The sequence below is a fragment of the Sinocyclocheilus anshuiensis genome, unplaced genomic scaffold (assembly GCF_001515605.1).
Source record: "Sinocyclocheilus anshuiensis isolate Anshui unplaced genomic scaffold, SAMN03320099.WGS_v1.1 scaffold330, whole genome shotgun sequence".
Classification (NCBI taxonomy): Eukaryota; Metazoa; Chordata; class Actinopteri; order Cypriniformes; family Cyprinidae; genus Sinocyclocheilus; species Sinocyclocheilus anshuiensis.
Window position 1 is genome coordinate 3409008 of NW_015547689.1, and position 22385 is coordinate 3431392.

At 35.5% G+C, this 22385-nt stretch overlaps 2 protein-coding genes across 2 annotated transcripts; both read right to left on the minus strand.

Moving 5' to 3' along the window:
• Positions 1-11811: 11811 nt before the first annotated feature.
• LOC107703511 (probetacellulin-like) lies at positions 11812-15194 on the minus strand. The gene is made up of 6 exons (XM_016506142.1): positions 14964-15194; positions 14550-14636; positions 13067-13184; positions 12844-12990; positions 12602-12735; positions 11812-11990 (listed from the first exon to the last, which is right to left on the minus strand). Exons 1-5 carry the CDS (start codon positions 15004-15006, stop codon positions 12603-12605), a joined length of 528 nt encoding a protein of 175 aa, XP_016361628.1. The 5' UTR covers positions 15007-15194; the 3' UTR covers positions 11812-11990; position 12602.
• Positions 15195-18510: 3316 nt separating this feature from the next.
• Positions 18511-22196, minus strand: LOC107703469 (heparanase-like). Its single transcript, XM_016506084.1, has 11 exons — positions 22159-22196; positions 21642-22017; positions 21420-21559; positions 20994-21122; positions 20463-20478; positions 20269-20362; positions 20036-20142; positions 19754-19868; positions 19491-19615; positions 19254-19406; positions 18511-18887 (listed from the first exon to the last, which is right to left on the minus strand). Exons 2-11 carry the CDS (start codon positions 21908-21910, stop codon positions 18728-18730), a joined length of 1308 nt encoding a protein of 435 aa, XP_016361570.1. The 5' UTR covers positions 21911-22017; positions 22159-22196; the 3' UTR covers positions 18511-18727.
• Between the last annotated feature and the right edge of the window lie 189 nt (positions 22197-22385).

Sequence of the window (22385 nt, forward strand, 5' to 3'; positions counted from 1 at the left end):
TGTACAAGCAGGAACATCGCAAGCACACACAGAATAGCTGGCATAGGGATTATATACATGGCACTTCAGTTTATATCTTGGTTATTGTGTGCCATAAACATAAAAAAAAAAGAAGATGTTTTTCTTTCATTATGACAATGGCTTTTAGGTCTGTCACATTGCCTTTTTATATGAAAATTATGCTTTATTTTGATATATAACAATGTTTAATGCCAATTTGTGAGAGCTGCATACCAAACAAAAATCAGTCTTGTAGTGAATTAAACAAAATAAAAACACTTGAAAATTATAAAAACTTTGCAATCAACTGGAGATGAGCATCTCTGCCAGTGTTGTAATTCAGTAAGAGTGTGTGGTTGACATTTACACATTCAGTCTGGGTTGTCTTGAAATTCATAAAGCAGTATGCTCCAGAAGACCTGGGAAGGGTTTGATTTTCATAAGCTGTAAACATTCCCAAATAAGCAATCAGGACATTTGTTTTGATCTGTTTAATTAGCCCAAACGAATCTTTATTTGGGCAGAGGACCTTGAGGCTTTATATTCGTTTTATCCTCCTAGATCATGCTCACATATCTTACAGAGCTTTTAGCTAAAAAAAAAAAAAGCCTCCCGCTGTATAACATTCCCCAGCAGTGGTGGAATTTCAGCAACAGTTCAGATTAGGTAACAAGTCTCTCAAAGGTCCTCAGCCTTTCTCATTCATATGTATTTTTCATCAAAAATTGCACAGCTCTTTCAAATTATAGAAATGTCTCAGGAGAGATCTTACTTTGCGATTTTATGAAGAACCTTTCTGTGCATCTAATATTTGATGTGTAAGTAGGCTACTGACTGTACTAGAAACATTCACAAGGTTACATATTAAGATAATGATTCACTTCATAACTAGTTGAACTGAAAAATCTACCTGATATATTAAAATGGACAAACTGAATCTGTGAATAAAATTTTAATTGAACAGGAACAGAAGCATCTACATACTATAATATGCAGATAAGTGGAAAAAAAAATCAAATTTCTATATTTTATGTATAATCTATATTAATAATATATTCTTTTTCTATATTAATTTATTAACAAACAAATGTTAAATTATTTAATCTGGCATGAATAATCTTCGATAACAGTGATATAATACAATATAAGTATGTAACAGTGATGTTTACACATTCATTTTTTCTTGTTCTTTGAACAACCAACTGCAAATGTTGATAATTTGTTATAATTTGAATGCAACATTGGGATAGCTATATTGTGACATTTACACTTAGCTGTGTTTATTGGTGTGCACTGTCCTATAAAGACAGGACAGTAATTTAAGCAGGACATTCTTAATTTGAGATTAACCTGCCTGTGATTACATTCTCCCCAGGTTCAAAAAGAGTTCAACATCATTACCATTCTCTCTTCCTCAACATCTTTCATCAGTCATGCATGACTGAATTATGATGACTGTGGAATATGTAGAACAATTGCATGCACTATGTTAACTCAGAGTGATATTTTCTTATGCACATTAGTACTTTTGAACATATTAATATAATAATAAATTAATAAATCCCCTTTGTCGTGAACAGAGCTTCTGACATATCTGAGCAGTTAGAGTGTATATTAAAGGGAAATGTTTAAATTAATTTGATATTTGTGATTACTCATGCTGTCCACTGTTCAGAAATTATTCAGGGGTGTTTAATATTCTTGAAGATCTCCACAGTTAATTAGTCATTACTCCGGGATCAAAAGATTGTGCCAATTCACAGTCCTGCTCTTTTCATTCCTTTATGAAGTTTCGCAGATGTTATTTCACTGTTATATAGATACTCTGCACTGTAAAAAAATAAGTGTAATTTTAACTGTAAAATTTTGTAAAAATGCTACGGAAAAAAAAATGTTAATAGGTTAAGAGTAAATTCCCGTACTATATACAGGGAAAAACTGTAAAATATCTAACCAGACATTTCATGTAATTTTACAGTAAAATGCTGTTAATTTGACAGTTTTTAGAAGTAAAAATAACAAATAAATGCATAATTTACAGTCAAAAACTGTAAACTGATATTAAGTTTTTTTAATAGTTTTTGTTATGTATATTTGGGCTTTGTTACATTTTCTGTTGTTTAATGAAAGTTTAATGCATTATTTAAGTATCATGTGTGTTACCATGATGGTGTTTTGTGTTTGCATGAATGACTCTGTGCACCTTCTATATATTAGTATATACTTCTGCTTGTGGCGAAGCTACTTGTGATGAGCTTTGATTCTTCATGTGGCTTTCTCTTTTACCACCTGCATTATTATGGTGGTTGTCAGTATGTTAAAGGTAGAAAACAGATTTTAATAGCAGTGTGCATTGTTGAATTTACTGGTTTACATTCAAATTTTCTTGTTTGTAAATTACAGTTTTATACTGTAAACTTTACAGTTTTTGGCCGTAAATGTGTTTACAGTTTTTCTGTATTTTTTACAAAATTATTCTGGCAACCACAGCTGCCAAAATTATTTTGTAAAAACTACAGAATTTTTTTTACAGTGTGGGTAATAAACTAAACTAAACTAAATCTCTCACGCTCTCGTTTTCCTTTGAGAACAAAAAAACCTTTTTTGATACTACCGCAAAAAACACCAACAAAGATGTTTACTGGTGTCTGTTGGGGCAGTGTGAGCCAGCCAACAAGACAGTAGGGTCTGTAAATACTTTTTAAACCGCACCTGACTACTTGAAATGCTTGTTACATTACTAAAAAATTATGATGTAAAAAAAAAAAAAACTTTTTCACATGCACCTGTATGTTTAAAATTCAGATCACACAGCCTCTGTCTCACCGAGCACCTTTTGGCTTTAGTGATTACTGTCACAATGTTCTTTGTGTTTCCATCTGTGCATTCATGGGGGTGAGCAGCAGCATGCATCACAAAAAAGCAACATAAAATCACATAATCACATGAAAGCAACAGAGGACAAATGCAGTGAAGTATTTAAAAAAAAAACATTCCATGCATTTTTGTGGGCTTAGTTCAGTTTTGATGATTGACGATGATTGTGGTCGGAGGGGATAAGAAATGTGTAAAAGCTTGTTAAAAATGAAAGACAGCAGTAATAATAACTATTAAGCATCTTAAAACCAATTTTAGAGCAGGTCTGTCTTGTTAAGGAAGGGAACTACTTTCTGTTCTTTATCCAGATGTGCTGGGGGTTCAGCAGGGGTCAGGATGGATCAAACACTGCCTTTGATCCTTTGGGAAGATTACATCATCCATTCTGCAAGAAGTAGTGACAAAAATGTGTGTGAAATAGTTGGAATAAAGGAAAGAGAACATTCACCTACATAGTAACGCACAAAACCCCCACACATCTATGATGGAAAGAGAGATGTTGGAATGTCTGGTTCAGCTAAAAGATCTTCCTTCTCTGTCTTACAAAAACAGGACAATTAGTATTTATGCACCTATACAGCTGAGATCAAAGCAGGTGTGGAGATGCTAGAGAGGATGTTCAGATGCTGGTAAAGTTTTCTACAATAGCATACAGTATGTGTATTAGCTGTGGATCACTGAGTGTTCCTTGGTGGCCCTTGGGAAACAGTAACCAAAGTAAATGGCTTTCTTCTACTTGCTCCATCTCATTATCTATCATCCATCATTTGGTTCTGAACGGGCTTTCAGTGTACCGAGACTTGCTACTGCCAATACATCCATGACATGCTGCTGTGAGCATGTAAGAAATACTGCTGCTGCACATATAACATATATGAGACAACCCCCCCAACAAAGCAGGAGACACAGAAATGGACAATACAGCCAAATAAATGCATGTCGCTGAGTGTAAGAATATAAACTCCTGCATCAGCGGACATGCATATATTCACACATATGGAAAGAACGAAAACAGGTCAGAATAGAACAAATACCCCCCAAACAAGCAGATCTATTGCCAAGACATATGCACTGCTGCTGCTTCAAAGAGCCATGTGAACCGCATGTATAACTATCTATGTGTGCCTGGGCTACCATGCCGACCAGCTTAACACTACTGGCCCATGGCTATGTGTGCCTTGGCTACCATGCCGACTGACTTAACACTAGTTAGAATGTGCACTATGTGTAGTTCATTGGCTGCTGATACAAAAGAACCAATCAGTTGCACCATCTAAAGTTTCATGACAGAACTTTGTATTTGATGCCAAAGGTAATACTAATTTAAACTCCAGCATTCACTCCATAGATCTGTGCCTCAAGCCAAACAACCATGTGATCACACTTATTTCAGGATAAAACATTTACACACAGAGAAAAAAAATGGTTTAAAATTACATTAGGGGAGAGTGGGGTAAGATGTGTCATTTTTTACTTATGTGGTCCTCAAGATAAGGGAAAATGGAAAAAAATTCCACCCCTACCATTTGTTTCTCCTTTTCACAGTCTGGCAGAAATGATGGGTGGCTCCAAAATACAAGATCACATGACAGTAAAAGTGTACAGTTGCCAAGATACAGGTGGTGGGTCAACTTATCCACTGGCTCAACTTACCCCAGTCTCTCCTATGTGATGGCGTACATGGATGCCACACTGACATTTAAACTAAAAGGTGTCAGAAAAATTGTGCATCTGTGCCATGTAGGAAATCTCACTTAGATGCCAAATCAGTTGCTCTTCCTCACACGATGTCAGCATGATTTCTGAGCCAATTAAGAATACTGAGCAACACCTATCTCACATTACACCATATGACGTCTGTGTTAACATGAGCAGCACAAACAATTACATACTTAGTGCAACACACTTTCCTATTTAAAAAATATTGCTTTATTCGAGCAGTCAGTGTTTTCGTACAACAGATTGTCTTGTTTTTGAGACATTGTCCAATGTCCTAATCTAAAATTGTGATTTTACACTTGTCCCCTGATGCTCCACATGCTCCACATGATGCTCTCACCTGTCATTGTACCATTTACCAGCACAACGATGAATCTGATTTTTTAATTGTGGTATTACTATATACAGCAGGGTGCAGTTAGGTCAATTTCAGACAACAGAGAGCTGACAAAGGAAAACAATTAATTCTCAGTCTGTGATTTCAGCAAACAAAAGTCATTTCAAAAGTATCAAAGCGACAATGAATCTTACCTTGGCTGAAAAAGCATAGCTTGATGTGAATTGTGAATGCATAACTGGTCACCGCGACCAGTTGCTGCTGTCTGTGTAAATATGATGGCTATAAATGCTTTTATGAGAAGCAAACTAAATACATCCCCAGCTGCTTAGATACAAAGTCATCTCTGCAGCTGACATCCTCGTAATTAAGTGATAGTGTGTCGGATGTGTTTAAAAATTCACTGATGGTTCACAACACAAAACATATTCCCCTTGTTCACTGTGCTTAGCAATTTTCTGAATAAATGACTACTGTGCTAGTGATTACTGTTCTTTGACGAGTCAAACAAAAACAGTTCTATACTGAGACAAATAAAAAGCTAGACTGTGTTTTTTTTATAATAATTGGTTATGATTTATCATGCACATCTTTGTTTAAATAATATTTTTTTTATCGTATGCAGCAACCCACATGTATCGCTGTATGTTTTTATTCAGCAGAGATATTTTCAAAGCACCAATAAATTGTAAATGTCTAAAGTTGTTTTCTACTAAAAACGTTTATTATAGAAACTAGAAGTGTCAATAAATTAAAATGAACTTTGATTATGGTGTAACCAAGTTTCAACAACTTTTTAATTTAAGTAATATAATATCAGTACATGTTGTACACTTTGATGTTTAGCTATTTTACTTACATTCAATTATTTTAATATTTAAATAATCCAATCATTTAAAAAAAATTTGGAAGTTTGTGAAGGCCCCTTAATGGGCCCGACCCCTGGTTAAGAATCATTGATTTAGATGTCCTCCTTTTCCGACTAAAAATATAAATAAATGGCATGTTATTTAGTGATTAGAGAAATTATTAGTGATTGTGAAAGGACACAGGTTTATTTGTCTGTCTCTGAAAATAAACAGCATTTCTGAAGATGTTAGTTGTTACCATGACAATGCAATAAAAGCAGCACTAGTGCTGTACACCTCATAACTGTGCAGTTATAGAAGCTCGCAATATTTATCCTACAACAAACAATAAAATTATATATATTTCAAATGTTTCTTCATATATAGCTCTTTTTAATATTTGGTATTTTTAATCAAGACAGCATCACCGCTTGTTGGCATGCACCCTAGTGTGCCTTTTTGGTAAATTAATATTAAATCACACTCCATTTAAAACCTTTCACATTATTGCCTAAAAATAACAGCACTTTCAAATAACCTTGACATTCACTGACTTTTTAATTTAACCCTCCATTACTGTATTGATCACTTGTTATTGTAGGGAATTGCAGTCACCTGCAGTCACCTCCTCCAGGTCTGTTCTTTGTCCTTATATAATGTGTGGTGAGTCATGCTGACATTCCCATATATACTGCTACACACTAGAACCATGAGAAGGAATGAAACATCACTCACCTTTAAGACCATGTCAAGATCAAAAGACCTTGAGAGTAATATAAAGAACCAGGTTTAAACCATACAATTTAGAGTCTGCCAAATGGACCGGATCCAGATCTTCTGGGTCAAAGCATGGTCAATTACTCAAAGCCACCTGCTACAAGTGCAATGCTGGGTTCTGGTCAAGCACTCCACAGCTCTCTGACAAAAAGCAGATGGACTTTCAGCCGTTCCAAGATTATGAAAGTGTGTATGGAGACAAAAGAAAAAAATGGTAATCAGCTTTTTTTTTTATAAAGACCAAAATGCTGTTCATTGGCTATTGATGCACGAGAAATTATCATGTCATCCTGTAGATGGCAGTGTATCCACTTACTGTTAAAACTACTTGTATCCTGACAAGGAGTTTTAACATTTAAAGGAATGGTTCACCCAAAAATTAAAATTCTGTTATTATTTAATTGTTTTGTCTTTTTACCTTTTTTTTTCCAAACCTGTATGACATCCTTTCTTCCTTGAAGCAATGAGGTGAATTTTTCAATAGAGCGCTGCAGTGATGACATTTTTTATTTTTTTTTAGGCCAAGGAAGTTAGCATCACCCTGGCTCTCCTGACAAAAAAAAACAAACAAAAAAAAACATAGGACTTTTCCATCAGACAGTATTAAAAGTAGAAACAGGCTATAAACGAACTACACCACGGTCACTTCAATGTCACCATCACTGAGCTTCCAGAAATTCTTTCAGTGTTTAATTTCAAGAACATTTTCCCTGAAAATCTAAATTAGAATAGTTTGCCAGAATGTGATTATAAACACAATAAGGCTATGAAAGTGGACTAGTGAGTAGATGAGTTTATCTGTTCGACCCAATGAAGTTTCATGTCCCTGACAACCTCTGTAGTTCCATTTAGCCACGCGTTAGCAGTCAACCACCTTTTCAAGACAAGTAAAAGCTTTAAAAAAACATCACAAGGGGATGTTACTGATTTATTTTATGCCGTAGACTAAAACATGAAAATATTTTGAGCTTATATTAACCACAGACATCATTTCAGGCATTTAACCAAAGACCCACTGACTTCAGGATTGAAAAGTGCTAAGTGAGTTCTAAAATGCTAACTTGTTTCCAGGTTTTGGCCTACAAAAACATGTAATCCCTGCAGCACTCTATGAAATTGAATCAGGATATGGGCTGTTGATCTACAAAATTACAAAAGCACCATAAAAATGCCATAAAAGCGGTCCATATGACCAACATTTCAAGTCTTCTGAAGCAGTTCAACAGCTTAATTTAAGTCATTATTCACAAAAATCTACCTCTCCTTAAAGCTATTCATAAGACTTTTTGTCTGTTTGTCAATGAATCAGTTGATGCAGTTCACAAAAACAAAGTGATTTGATCACAAATCAGACCAATTCCCGAGCTTACGGTCTCACAGATGAAGATATCATATGGCTTCTGAAGACCTTATCTCCTGCTGAAAGAGTGTTGTATTGGTTGCCCATTTAATTTCCTGCCGCTTTAATTCAGGGGAAATTCAGCTGAAGGACACATTCGTCACGTCTTTGCTATGCTAGGTGGAACAGAACCTCAAAAGAGCCTCAGATCTTCTTATCTATCACAGCCTTTACATCTTGCAACAAAAATTACTATAAAATCTCTTTTTAGAGTGTTTTTCTCTTTTTAAAGCTAAAAGCTTTTAAAAATATAAAGAAAACAGGTTTGAAATCAGTGCATTCAGTTGTCTGGTTAAGTGACATTCTGATGAAACATTTGACACAGCATTGAAAATATCATGGAAAAATATCTGCCTCACAAGAACCCACCAACCGAGGTGCTGGATTCCTGTCGTTCTCCAACCCCTGACATCAGGCAAAGGCGAGCTATTTATGGCTGTGCTTGAAACATTAGGTCCAGCCATGCTGCTCACAGCCAGCTTCTATTGGCATCAGCCCACACTGAGGATTCAAACATTTATGAGTAATAAAAGTTCTTAAGACAAGATGGCTCTTCAACGCTTTATCTATAATGATAAAGGTTAAATAATCCCACAGACTGGATGTTTTTGAGGGCAGCTGTAAGTAACTAGGGCAAAAAAGAAACAAACAAAGTAGATGGAGCATTTCCTGGAAACATGATTGGTGGACAGTTTATTCTAGCTAAGCACCCTTGCACATTCCATGGACATTTTCCACCTTGGTGTGAAGAAATGATCGGTTTATGTACCATATTCACCTTGTTAACAGAACACAATGCAAGCATTTACAATACCACAAAAAAGCATTTCTTAAAACCACTGGAAGGCCCACAGAAAATTTAACTTTCTTGTGTAACATTACAGTAATAAAAATACTGACAAGTTCAAAAAGACATTTTATGGTATGAAGTAAATAGCATTTGAAGAAAATCTCAAATATCTTGGGTCAAAAAGGAAAAAAAAATCGGAACAGCATGTGCAACATCTAACTTTACCAGCAAAGTTTGTAATTATTGAATAAAATATCTGTACATCAGAAAACAGATATATAAAAGGTATTCTAATATTTTTTATCTAAAATTTGTTCACTTACAAATATTTTGGACCAAATATATGACTGCAGAACATTTTTATTTATTATGGCTAATACTTCTTTCTCTCTCAAAAAAACAAACAAAAAAAGACAAAAAGTCACACTGATGGTAATTTCACTAGGGATGCACCGATACCGATACTGAGCTCCTGTACTCGTTAAAATGCCCCGATACCACACAGCATGTGATAAGTGCCATATTCAGACAAAGAAACACCGACAACAGAACAACAGACAGCAGAATGGAGTTATTAGAGATTAAGCATATCTACGAATATACTGTTAAACATTAAGTATTAACGCCTGTATAGCTGATGTGCGCGAGATGATAAGCAAAGCACGCGGAGTGAATTGAGCGCGCGGCGGTGCAGATGCGCGAGCTTGTCGAGTGAATATACCTTTCTCACAGACATCACTGGAAAGTTTGTAGTTCGGTCGGATACGTCAAAAACAAGTAAGTAAAACAATGCACAAGTTACTTAACGGTAGGGAGAGAAAGCGAGCGAGAGAGCGAGCGAGCGCACTTCTGTTGTGTGATCTTTGATGTTCACTCATTTAGCACACGCATCATTTGGATTAAAAACTATGCAGGACACTATAGTTCATTTATGTAAGTGAGGATAGCAAAAAAAAGTAAACTGTGACAAATTATACCAAACAATTCTTCATACAGTGGACTACCAGTAAAACTGATAGAAATTTGGGACCAAAAATTATTCAGACCAAGTCTGGGAAAAAAAAATTGTTGAGGTTTGCATGAAGCAGGATGACAGCATGCCCAGGAGACTACAGGCTGTCATTGAGGCTAAGGGTTGCCGGACTAAGTATTGATAGTTGGTTAAATACTGTCATACTAACAGCTGTCTGAATAATTTTTGGTTGATTGTAATTCATTACATACCTTTCTATCAAAGTTATCTAACATTATCAAGCTGAATTTGTTCTGACACAGTTTAACTCTGAGTTCTTGTCATATTTTATTACCATTTTCTAAACTATAGCGAATAAACTGTGATAATGTGAGAAATGTTGAAGGTGTCTGAATAAATGTTGGTTTGACTATCTATTTGATAAATTAAAATAACCAACTAACATTATACATACTCTTTTGGTTTCTGTACCCACTACCCAATATTTAAAAAATTTACAAATGCAATAAAAATATCGGTATAGGTACTCGGTATCGGCAAGTACCAAAAATAAAAGTATCGGTATCGGGCGAGTACTGGAAAAAGTGGTATCGGTGCATCCCTAAATTTCACAATTTAAAATATACTCTTTTAACACCAAACAAAACATTTTCTTTGTACATGTTAATAAATAAATAAAAGTTAAAAGAGAAAATGTTGGTCCATTAATGTCGGGAGAACTACTTCCTTAAACTGTTGAAACATATAACAATTTATTATTTAACTTCATATCTTATCTTGTCAAATCCAATATGGCAATATTTCAATATTCTGTGCTTCATATGCAATATAAACAGACCTATAATTAAACCAACATAAATTGGCTTTGTTTGCATTCAGCATATTGCACGCCACCTCTTCAATTATTTGAATTATGATATGCTTTCACATTACAGCCATTCTGAAGGCATATACATTCAGATCATCTACCACTTTTCTTCTGAAAAGTCTTAAAATGAGTTATTGCATGAAGAATAAGGTAAACAGTAGCACATAGAATGGCAAAGCAGGGCTCGCAAAATCGCTAGCCCGACGTCCCGGGGCTATTGTGTTTTCCAGTCGGGCTACCAAAATGCATCACCGTCCTGCCCGACGGGCTATCTTGAACAGTGATATAAAATTCCTTCCTTGATTTGCGTTGTTCACTAGCTTGTAGGGGTAAAACGGATCATAGTTGATCATTTGCACGCGTTTCTAAGTCTTGCCGATTTAAACATTCAAGTGTTTTAAACCATTCATGCGCATTCGGAGCTGCGCGCACAGAGAGCCGCGTTTCAGACAATGCGCGTACACAGAATTGATTCCTCTTTCGCATATCCTTGCATCTGAATGAACACATACACACAAAATTATCTCAAAATAACTGTCTCAGCAAGTATTCTCGTAAACACAGTCGGTTACATCTTACGTAAACAGTGGTGAAAGAAATCTCAAGTGCATCATTATATTGGATCCGTGCATTCGGTCTTAAAGGGGCAGCAGCCTATAAACAGCCTACTGCTGTTCCATAAGCGCCACCTGCTGTCAAAGAGTGAAATTTGCGTCTCATTCACAAAGCTAAAATCAGACCATTCTGTTTTTGCTAAAAATTTCGAAATTATACAATCTAATTGCAATCTAAATAACATGCATTTAGCATCTTTGTTTGGATCGTGATTAAAATGTAGTGGTTGCCTCTGATTTTAAATGAAAAAAGCACAGCCAAAGCCTTAGTTTGTTTATATGAAGAAATACATTTTATTTGTATGATTTAATTGTTTGTTTTGGGATTTGTTTAAACATTTCAAGTTATAGTTTTATTATTTGACATATTTCAATTTCACAAAGAAATGTGCAGCTAATATGATCCGAGCCGTGGATTTTGTGATCCATTGCACCCCTACTCTCTTGTCTTGTTATTTGAAGAAAAAAAGCAATCACTTAAGTTTTTAATCATGCTGATTTGTGCGCAGTGAAGTTCAGCCGATGTCTTTTTTTTTTTTTTATTCGCGCTACTTAAATTCATTTTGGGCTACCAAAATCTGAAGAATGTCTGCCCGAAGGGGTACCAGCGATTTTGAAATTTTGCGAGCCCTGCAAAGGTTGCCTGACACACCATATCTTCAACGTTCATTTAAAGTCCACTCAGGATTACTGTAAAGCACTGCTTTCATCACTCGGCAGGACGAGTCCTCATTTCCACACCACAATCACGCCAATACCGACACTGGCAGGATCACTTCACTGTTTCACTGAAAGAAAAAGATCATTAGACCCATCTATTTGAGCTAAACGTTGATCTGACTGCCTGGCAACCAAGGTCTGAACAGCGTCACAATAACCACACATGTCAGACAGACATTTTGCTTATTGTTTCCATACTTTCCCTTCTAGAGCCTGCAGTGTGCTTCTAAAATGCTAGAGGATGACAGGTCAATGCCCTTGTACGGTATGAAAAGATTGCCATTCAGTTTTATAGAGCTTGAGTGCGAATCACTTTCTAATTGAATTGGATAAAATTTTTAATCTGATAAAGATGGTTTGTCCTGACCACAGTGTATTTTATGCAGTGAATTATTGGTTGCAGACTGCATGAAATAATAGAAAAAGGCATTTACCAATACAAAAACAAAAGAAAAAAAAAGAATCTATTTTAAAGTTTATTTTCAAGGATATTTTGTTTTGTTTTGTATGATAAACAATTATGGTAGTGCACTGGGTTGCCACTTGATATCCAATGTAAAATCTGAGTCCTGAACCATTTGAGAGCCACTGGTTTAATAATCTGATAAGTAAGTGGCCCTAATGCACCACATACTTAATGCAAACTGAATGAAGTAAAAGAAGAAATAAACACACTCACTTCATACAACATTTGTGTCGGATGTGCCGACTGGAGCAGCTAAAGCTTCACGTGTGTTTAGTGAACTGAGCTTCTCATCTTCATCACTTGTTTCCTTTGTTCTCTTCTTTCTTCTACATGGATTATATTGTTTGCTGTGAAACGAGACAGGAAGAGAGGGAAAAAAAACATTCAAGGTTAAAAACACTGTAGATTGACTCTGTTAAGCTATGAAAGTATTAATAATGTAACACATCACTCACTGTGTACAGACACATATGAAGACGATGAGCAGAATCAGAAAGACCAATCCTGCGACCACACATGCAATGATTATTTTCCTTCGTTCTCCTACATGATAATCAAGATCAAGATATTCACACCTAGTGCCAATATATCCTGTTTCACACCTGTGCAAAAAAAAGAAAAGAAAAATCTACATTTTCATATCTGACTGGTTGAGAGAGGGACAGGTCAAAGTCTCACCTGCATGAAGGAGTGTTCTGCTCCTTTACAAAACGGCAAACACCATGGATACAGTAATGCTTGTATTCTTTTGGACACTTAGAAAAATGCCCACTCCATTTGTGCTCATCATTTGAATCTATAGATTTGAAATAGGTAAACATATCACCATTAGACACATACACATAAGATTTTTTAATGTTTCTGAAAGACTCTTCCCAAGGCTGTATTTATTTGACCAAAAATAGTAAAAACAGTAATATTGTGAAGTATTATTACAATTCAAAATAACTGTTTTTGATACTATTTTCAGGATTCTTGGAAGAACAGAAAGCTCAAAAGACTTCACTGACACTTTTAATCAATTTAAAACATCCTTGTTTAATAAAATTAATCTATTTAGTCATAAAAACTGGTAAGTAAAATACAGTGGGAATTCACAAATACTAAAGTAATAGGCCGGTTACTTAAACTATAGGTCAATACAAACCTAAACTATTTATATATTCTATACTTTGTCTAAATAAATAAAAAAATACACCAAAAACTAAAATCAGTCATTTAAAATATCACAAGTGAATTTAGGCATCTTGCTGTACATAATGCACAGCATGAAAAAAGGGATATTCACTTTGAGATTTGTTAAAGATTACATTTAACAGTGTTATCAAAGCTGTTTGTGTTTTTAAAATTAAACTTTATGTGAATGTTAGCTAATGGCAAAGGTGATCTATATGAACATACACAATAAAGATCCAATATCGATCAATATAATACATGTTAAAAAAAAGCTCTAACTAAAATAATATCTATGTATTGTGGGTCCTTACAATACAGAGTAACACAACCAGGGTTGTCTGTTTACTTATTTACAATATTATGCATGTCATTATACAAGCCAACTGTAAACGCCAAACTCAAGAGGATTGAGCAAGAAAAAAGACCGGTCTACAACCACTGAAACTTGAGCTTTGACTTCAGAATGAACTAAAAGGATCTAATTACCACCTCTGGCCACATATAACATGATCCGAGTTCAGTCAGAGAGGATTATCTGCTATACAGAGATGCTAAACTTGAGCTTGGGAGCGTTATCACTTCTTAAATAAAATTACAAGGCTTAAAAGTGTCAAAGAAGCTTGGTTATAATCATAACAGCCCAATTTTCCTCAGTGTATGCAAATGCATTTGGCAGAATTCTGTGGTGATCAATAACACCAGTGAAAATTTGTGAAAAATGCCATAAGAAAATCTTTTAATTTAATATCCTATTTATCTCTTCAGCAGGTGGTCAGGCTTCAAGACTTTCACGTCATGCCCAGGGGGAAGCCCAGCTTTTACAACACAACAGGGGTAAACACAGTGTTACATCTCACGTCTTTCAAGTCAGTGGTAGACAAACCTCACCACAGCTTCGAAATACGCTTTCAGGTGACGGCGAATTTTATGGAAAATATTGAAGGCTTGGTTTGCTCATTTCACTAGGGGTGACAATGGTATTTACCTGTGCAGTTGCTGCTGTTGTCATGGTGATCGCATGGTGTCTTTGTGGTATTCCATTCAGCCTGGGAGTATTTGCATAGGACAACAGCTGTCCAGGCAAATGTTATAGTGGGTTATATAGGCCTTTTGATTGTGGTTACACTTTGAAATCCCTCCCTTTATGATTAACCAATAGAGTGCCTTCTAATGTGCCAAACTGGCTTCCAGTGCTAAGAATAGAATCTTTCATAGTATTATAAAAGAAGTCTGACACACAACTGAAGCAAAGACGCACCCGCTGCTGATGTCACGAGCACATTCATAAATACAAGTACATAAAAGACGGTAAAGTTGGCAAACGGGTACTTCTACAATATGCAGTGTCGTAAAATGTTCTATAGCTCTTGCAAACGAACAAAACAATGGTGGACAGTACCTGTTATTATTATTCCCAAAATGAACCTGCGCGTCCTGTCCATTTTGCGTTGCGCGTCAAAGCGAAGACTTCATTCCCTGTGTTGCTTCAGAAGTCATGTCCTTCATTTTAGAGGGATTATTTTATTGAACAACAACACTGAGTTGCTACAAACTTTCCAGCAGCCTTCCCAAAGTTTACCTTCGGGTTTCCTCAAGTTTAGAGGAGTGACGGGTTGGATGGCGATTATTGAACCGCGTGTGGGAGGCGCTAGTGAGTTATCTCCGCCTTTATGCGTGAATGAACATTTACTATGGGCTTTTACACGAGTTTAGACTAACAGAGATGTTTAACTTTTATTAGGCAAAGGATTCATGTTGATACACATTGCATAATCAGCGTTTCCTATAATGGCATGTGAATGTTGCCATATTAATTAATACATGTATTTACATACTTTATGACGCTTATACATGTTTTTTTTTGCTTTTACATGCTTTTACACACAGGAACAATAGTTTGATAGCAAATAATAACTGACAGTTCTACTTTAAACCATCTATTGGAAAACCCTGAACTTTAAAACGCATAGCCATGGAATGGCAGCAAGGTTTAGAGAGAGACTAAAGCACATTCAGTAAAATAAAGACTTTTATTGAGTGCAAAAAAAAAAAAAAATCAATGACACAGCATCACACAGTCAAGCGTAGCGTTAGTTCTGGCAGTTTGATGGTAGTGGTCCTGACAGAAATATAATCATGACGGGGAGTACCATCTCTGAAACCTCGTTGAAAGAAGAAATAAAATCTAAGAATTCATGTGTCTCATGAATGTGTTCATGTGTCATATGTTAAGTATTTTTATGATTTATTAACACATTTACAGATTTTTTAAATCCAAATGTTTCATTTTTAAATTATGCTTTTTAAAGATAAATTAGTGAAATTATGAGATCAATCAATTCCTATTTTATTATATTGACAGTCTTTTTAGCAGTAAGTAATAAAAAATGGATTTGTGAAAGAATAAAAAATGGGATATCGTGATTATGAATACAAAATGAAGACAAAATAAAATGGAGAAAACGCACGTCATATTTGTGTGCCCTTGGAATCAAAAAGTAAAAAAAAAAACCTGGTTCACCGAGTCATTAGAAATACTTCAGTCAGGGTGCCCAAGGGGTAGCCTACATCTCTGACTCTCCCTAAATCCCCTCAAGTTTCCAGACGGCGCCTCTTAATGAAGCTGAGAGGGCTCTGTGGACACAGCACACTGCTGGAGTGAGGATTTGTGTTCATTGGCCTTGGGATTTCTCATGGGAGATGGAGACGATGTGTGACTGGCACTCAGGCCGGGGTTGCCAGAGTTTGCTCTCCTCGTCGCACACAAGCCACGTATTATCAAGGGTCACTGCAAGCAACGACCCCTTCAGCATCTGCCATGCTCAACTTAGCACAGACACGGCAGGGCTTACTGTGCTCGTTCATGAGAGAGCCACGTAAACTGTGATTTTCAGTAAAATGTGCTTATAAAGTTTTACAGATTGATTGCATATATCTTTTACAAATTTACTTTAGAATGGAAAAAGTAATAGAAATATATAATTTTCACCAGCCAATCATGTACATCTAAGTAAAATTATAATTATGACATTATGAGATACTACAGTACAATTACATTTAATCATTTAGTAAACACTTTTATCCAAAGTGACTTAAAAATGAGGACAGTAGAAGCAATCAAGCCAACAAAAGAACAAAAATATGTAAGTGTTGTGACACTTAGTCCCAGTTAGTCTACTGCAGTTTTTTATATAATAGATAAAAATAATAAAAATAGAAATAGAACAGAGAGAGCTAGTGTTAGATGGTCAAGTTATTATTTTTTATAATAAATAAAAAGAAAACAAGTAGGTAGAACAGAAATAGAATAGAGAGTGCTAGTGTTAGAGGGTCAATTTTTTTTTAAATAAATAAAAAGAACACAAGTAGATAGAATAGAAATAGAAGAAATGCTAGTGTTTGAGGGTCAAGTGTAGATGGAAGAGATGTGTTTTCAGCCATTTCTTGAAGATGGCTAAGGACTCAGCTGCTTGGATTGAGTTAGGCAATTCATTCCACCAGCAGGGAACAGTTAAGGTGAAAGTCTGTGAAAGTGATTTTGTGCCTCTTTGGGAGGGCACATAAGTCCGAAGCAGTGAATTTAGGTAAAGGGGTGTATAGTCACAATTATGAGATACAAAAAAAAAGTCATAGTTATGACATAAAAAGGGGAAAAAAATTATAACAAAAATCATGACAATATTGTGTCAAAATTATAAAATTATGACAAAAAGTCAAAATTATAAGAGTTATAATTAGCCTACTACATAACTCAAAATTAGGAGAGAAAACAATTATGACATAAAAAAATGATGAGATAAATTATTATGAGATAAAAGCCATAATTATGACAAAGACTTAATTATATTAAATTGAACAAAATTGAAATTATGAATCAAAATTATGACATAAAAAGTCAACATTCTGGCAATAACAACTGACAAATTGTCAAATTCTCATAATCTCATAATTTCAACAAAGCATTTCTTTAAACGGGATTCCTTACCTACAGGACATACAGGTTTTTGTAATGAACCTCTTCAACCTTTGGGGTATATGCCAAATAAAAGGTGAAGTATTTATCCCAAACTAAAACCTCACAACACTGAAAATCACCAACAATAAATCATGCTTGTGGTCTTAAAGGTCTGTGGTCTACATTCACACATTGTGTAATATGGCTTCCAAAATTATTCTTGGCCAATTCATGCTCTCAACAGTGGTAAACATCACCGCCCGGTGGGGAAAACAACCCACTGCAGGGTTTTGTCCACTTAGTTTGAGACACAAATTAGGCAATGAGCAAATAAAATGTTGATTAACTTGCTATTATTTGGAAATCTATGCAAAAGCCGTTTTAAAACACCATTAGCAAACCAACAGGTGGCTGGTTAAATAAAATTGCAGTCATTATTTCACAAAAATAGCTTCCCGTTTGAGAACAATCCATATGCTGGTGGCTTATTTTAGATGAGGCCATGCTTTTTCAAACAGTTAAAATGTTAATGTTAAATGTTTACATGACAAAACCCATATATTTAAATAAATCTAACTTTGTTCACAGATTACACAAGCAGCCAGAGTCAAAGACTATTTATCTGTATTTATACCAGCTGTTCTCACGTAGTAACCCACGTTTCAATCCTCTAACAGACTCTCTGCTACAATCATCACGCACAGAGAGCAACGAGTGCGAGACCTCTTATGTCTGCTCTTTGAGAGGATTCTTAAATGCCTCGATCATTTTATGATATATCTCTAAATTTAGCTGAATACACACAGATGTGAATCACACAGACAGAACATGACTAAGAATCAAAAGGCTTGATTGCTATAAGCACAGAGGGCTGCATATCTGCATGAAAAATAATGAATCATTTTGAATCATAAAATGTCCTGACAAATGAGTACATTGATTAAAATCAGTTTATTTTAACAGATGTAAAATAGATTAAATCCAGTGCAAGTTGTTCATGAAATATTAAACAAGTTCTTTGTGGCTACAGCTTGATATTTGTAATAAATATGAATTTTCATAAATAAAAAATGCTGATTTTATACTAAGAGACTGATTCGTTTTATTTGAGTTTGAAGTTCCCTCACATAACAATCTCACAGCAAAATATTTTGTCATCACACATTTTGTGTCCCTGATTCTCCAGTAAAAGCAGTCTTTATAAGAGCTCATTTGCACACCAGAGCTTGTGCTTCAATCAGAACATAGAATGCAAATGAGAACCCAGGCAGCTTGATGTGTTCTCCAGGCGGCAGCTCACGTCCCTTCAACGGAGGAAGTGTTCGGTCATCCACCATCCTCAGCACTTGTCCATTCAATTTGACTGACCTAGAAGATGGACAAAAAGTGGGATTTAACAATAACAGGGTTGTTACTATAACAGTTGATATATAACGTGTCTAATAGCTTCCAAGATTTTAGGTTAAAATGCATATGAATAAATAAGTGAAAGTGTACGTATATCTTAACTGGTCACATTTTTTTACACTTTTATACCACTTTCATTCATCACATTTCTGACTCATTTTAAACAGTTTGAACAAATTATCTAATAAAATGATTCAACGTTGACTATATTACATGCAGTCTTTCTATTAATCTGAGGTAATAAAAGTATAGTAAAGTGTAGTATAGCATCCCCAAAAAAATGATTGCATTGTACAGTCCAAACATTGTGAGATCACGAGACATTACCTGGAATAAAGACTCTGTTCACCAGCCTCAGCTGATTGTAGCACAAATGCTTCAATTGTGCTGTTGGCCATATGGTCAGGCAGAATAATAGTGACTTCATTTTTGTTTAGGTTTAAGGCAAATAAGGTCACAGCACCTGGTCTATAATGTGTGCTGACGAAGAAGAAAAGGACACCATATGAAAGGTTAAGGTAAATGTCTTTAGAAAATAATTATTGTGAACGAGAATACAAGTACCTTTTTCTGTTGGTGCAGTGAAGGTATACCCGTATTGGTTTCTTTGGTCTTGAATTCATATTAACTTCTGCTTTTAAAACCTCTGGGCCAACAAGCCTTTTGTATAGCAATGATAGCCAATAATCCTGCCGTATGTATGAAATAGTTTAAAATACAAAATGTAATGTAAAGAAAGAAAATAAAATAGGATAACTGACTGGTCCAAGTTCCTGGACTGATACAGAAGTTATGTAACAAAGATCAAACACATAAGAAACACTTACTGGAAGAGGATCTAGGTTATCATCCACTAAATGGTAAGTGCCAGAACCAATTAACACCTGTCTAATGACGACATCCAAACCAAGTTTGGCAGCAAGTCCCAGTTTGTCCAGCCACCTTCGATAAACAAAACAGTTTGTGTAATTAGGACAAGTAGAATAATTATGGAAACTTGTGTATCAATAACTGAGTTAAACTGCTATTTCTTTCATTGCCATTCTTATAAACTGATTTGAACACACTGGAAGTTTTAATTTATAAATCATAAATGTTTTTTGACTTACATGAAACCAGCTACAAATGTGTCGGAGAGGCCAACAGCACCTCCACCATATGCCGAGCTTGTCTCTCCTAGCCAAACCTTCTTCCCCGGAGAAACAGATTCAACAATCTGAAGGCAGAATGTTTATCAGTTAATTTCAGTTATTATCTGACATTTCTCACTGCTGAATCTGATCAATCTGATTGCCACAAAAGACTTTCTATTTTAATATATTGTGCAGGATTACTCTGGTACCTCGAGGACCTCGTTAATTTTTGTTGCGAGAGTATCAAGCACTTCAGGGTCAAGGAAATCATGTAAAGACGTGTCTCGGCCATTCACATAATAGCTGTAAAGAAGAAAAACAAGAACAAGTTCAATACAAAGACTCATAAAAAGCAAATTTAATTTATTTCTGATTTTGTGAAAGGAAGTAAATCATAACTTACTGATGCCAGGTGCATGCAGTAATGGTATTTTAAAGGATATTAAAATAGAAACCATTATGGATTGATTTTAAGATTTTACTGCTTGTTTTTAAGATTTTAAATGGGTTGGCGCCGCCTTATTTATCAGAGCTTTTACATGTCCACACTCCTGTCAAAGCACTGAGGTCATCCAATCAGATGCTCCTCGACGTTCCGAGATCCAGGTTAAAAAATAAAGGTGATCCAGCTTTTTCAGTGGCTGCTCCTAATCTCTGGAATAGTCTACCTGTTCACATAAGAACAGCTCGGACTACTGACATTTTTAAGTCGCCCATCTGACCCATCTGTATTCCTTAGCTTTCATTTTGTGTTGAGCTTTGACTGTGTAATTTTTATTGTGTTTTGTTTTGTTTATTTGTTTGTGTATTCTAATATTGTTAAGCACCATGGTTGTTTTTAAATGTGCTATATAAATAAAACTGAAATTGCTGTACTAACTCGCGATAAATTCCCCATTAGGTAATAATTTAAAAGAAGTGAAATTAAACTTACCAGAGAATTTAGTCTTTTTGTATTTTCCCTCTAGTTCCTCCTGAAGTAAAGTCTTTGACTGTAGGACCCATTCTTGCTTTAACCTATTTTCCAACAATGGAGGCAATTCAAGTCTCTCACATAATTTTTCTGTAGGAATAACAGTAGATGTGGCTGATTAAATCCAAAACACATTGAACCCATGTGGTTAAAAGTCATTGCAAAAATTGCTAAGAAATATGAAGGTATTGAGTGTCCAAATAAGTTTTGGGGCGACTACAATCTTTAGATACAACAGGCATGTAGGTGCATTGTATGTTCAAGGTGTTTATGTGAATGAGTTTATTGTTCCCTCATTAAAGCAAAACTGGAATCATGCTGTTGAAGTCAGATGACAAAAACCACAGTCAGCTTTCTCATGTAGTGAAGCTAAGTGACAGAGGTTACCTAGAACAGCGCTGCTGCTGTTGTCTCTCGCTTGAAAATATCTTCCGCGTGGATTGAATGTCATAAAATCTTGTTTGGTACCTCCAAATCGCAGAAACGCTGGGACCAAGGCTTTGGCAAGGGTTCTTAACGTTGGTGAACTGCAGAAACATCATATCACTTCTTTTAAAATTACATCACAACTTTATTCATTTGAGGTCTGCTTTAAGAGAAGTTACTTACTTCAGTAGGTTCATGAACCTCTCCTCGGCGATTAAACTCGCATCTATAGCCACAGAGAGAAACCTTTCGTCCACCCGTCGGGCCACATGGGACAGATCCAGGTCAACACGTATGGACTGAACATCATCAACAGATATTACTGTTTTGGCTCCGACATACAATGCGCCAAACAAAGCAAGAGCTACAATCGTGGAAACTGCTGTGGCCGCAGACTTCATCTGTTCAATCCGCCGGTGTCCACACTCAAGCTTTGCTGGCATCGGTTTCATGCGCTCATCCAAAACACACTGGCGAAATATTTATTTTTATTTACGTTTTTCGTTGTTGTTGTTGTTTTTTGGCACCGTCAAAGCTACTTCCTTCTTTCTTGTTAGACCTGTTCATGACAAAAAAATTTTCATGAAATTTTCATGTTCATGACAAATATCTCACGCTAGTGACTGCAGGCGTGGCTTCAGGAGGATTCTTTTTTTTTTTTCTTTTTTTTGCAAAGCTTAACTGATTGGCTGTAACTCACAACATCAGAGGCAGCGCTGGAATTGGTTTCCCCTTTGTGGCTGACTGGTTATAGAGTATTTATGACACAAAATAACACATGATGATCATGGAAATGAGTAACAGAGATGCTACTAAAAAGAGGTTACTCCATTTTTATTTCAGCCAGACATGTAGGCACAATATAGTTTACATAATGCCAGGTGGATTAAATAATATACATACTATTTACATCATATAAATAAAAAT

Bases quoted from the DNA above. Each gene is read 5' to 3' on its own strand.
- LOC107703511 (XM_016506142.1), bottom strand. From the start codon at position 15,006: ATGGACAGGACGCGCAGGTTCATTTTGGGAATAATAATAACAG. The intron at 13,185-14,549 runs GTAAATACCATT...TCAAATCTATAG, and splicing joins CAACAGCAGCAACTGCACAG to ATTCAAATGATGAGCACAAA. The intron at 12,991-13,066 runs GTGAGACTTTGA...TTTTTTGCACAG, and splicing joins CAGAACACTCCTTCATGCAG to GTGTGAAACAGGATATATTG.
- LOC107703469 (XM_016506084.1), bottom strand. From the start codon at position 21,910: ATGAAACCGATGCCAGCAAAGCTTGAGTGTGGACACCGGCGGATTGAA. The intron at 21,123-21,419 runs GTAACCTCTGTC...TTATTCCTACAG, and splicing joins CAGCAGCAGCGCTGTTCTAG to AAAAATTATGTGAGAGACTT. The intron at 19,616-19,753 runs GTAAGTGTTTCT...TACATACGGCAG, and splicing joins ATAACCTAGATCCTCTTCCA to GATTATTGGCTATCATTGCT.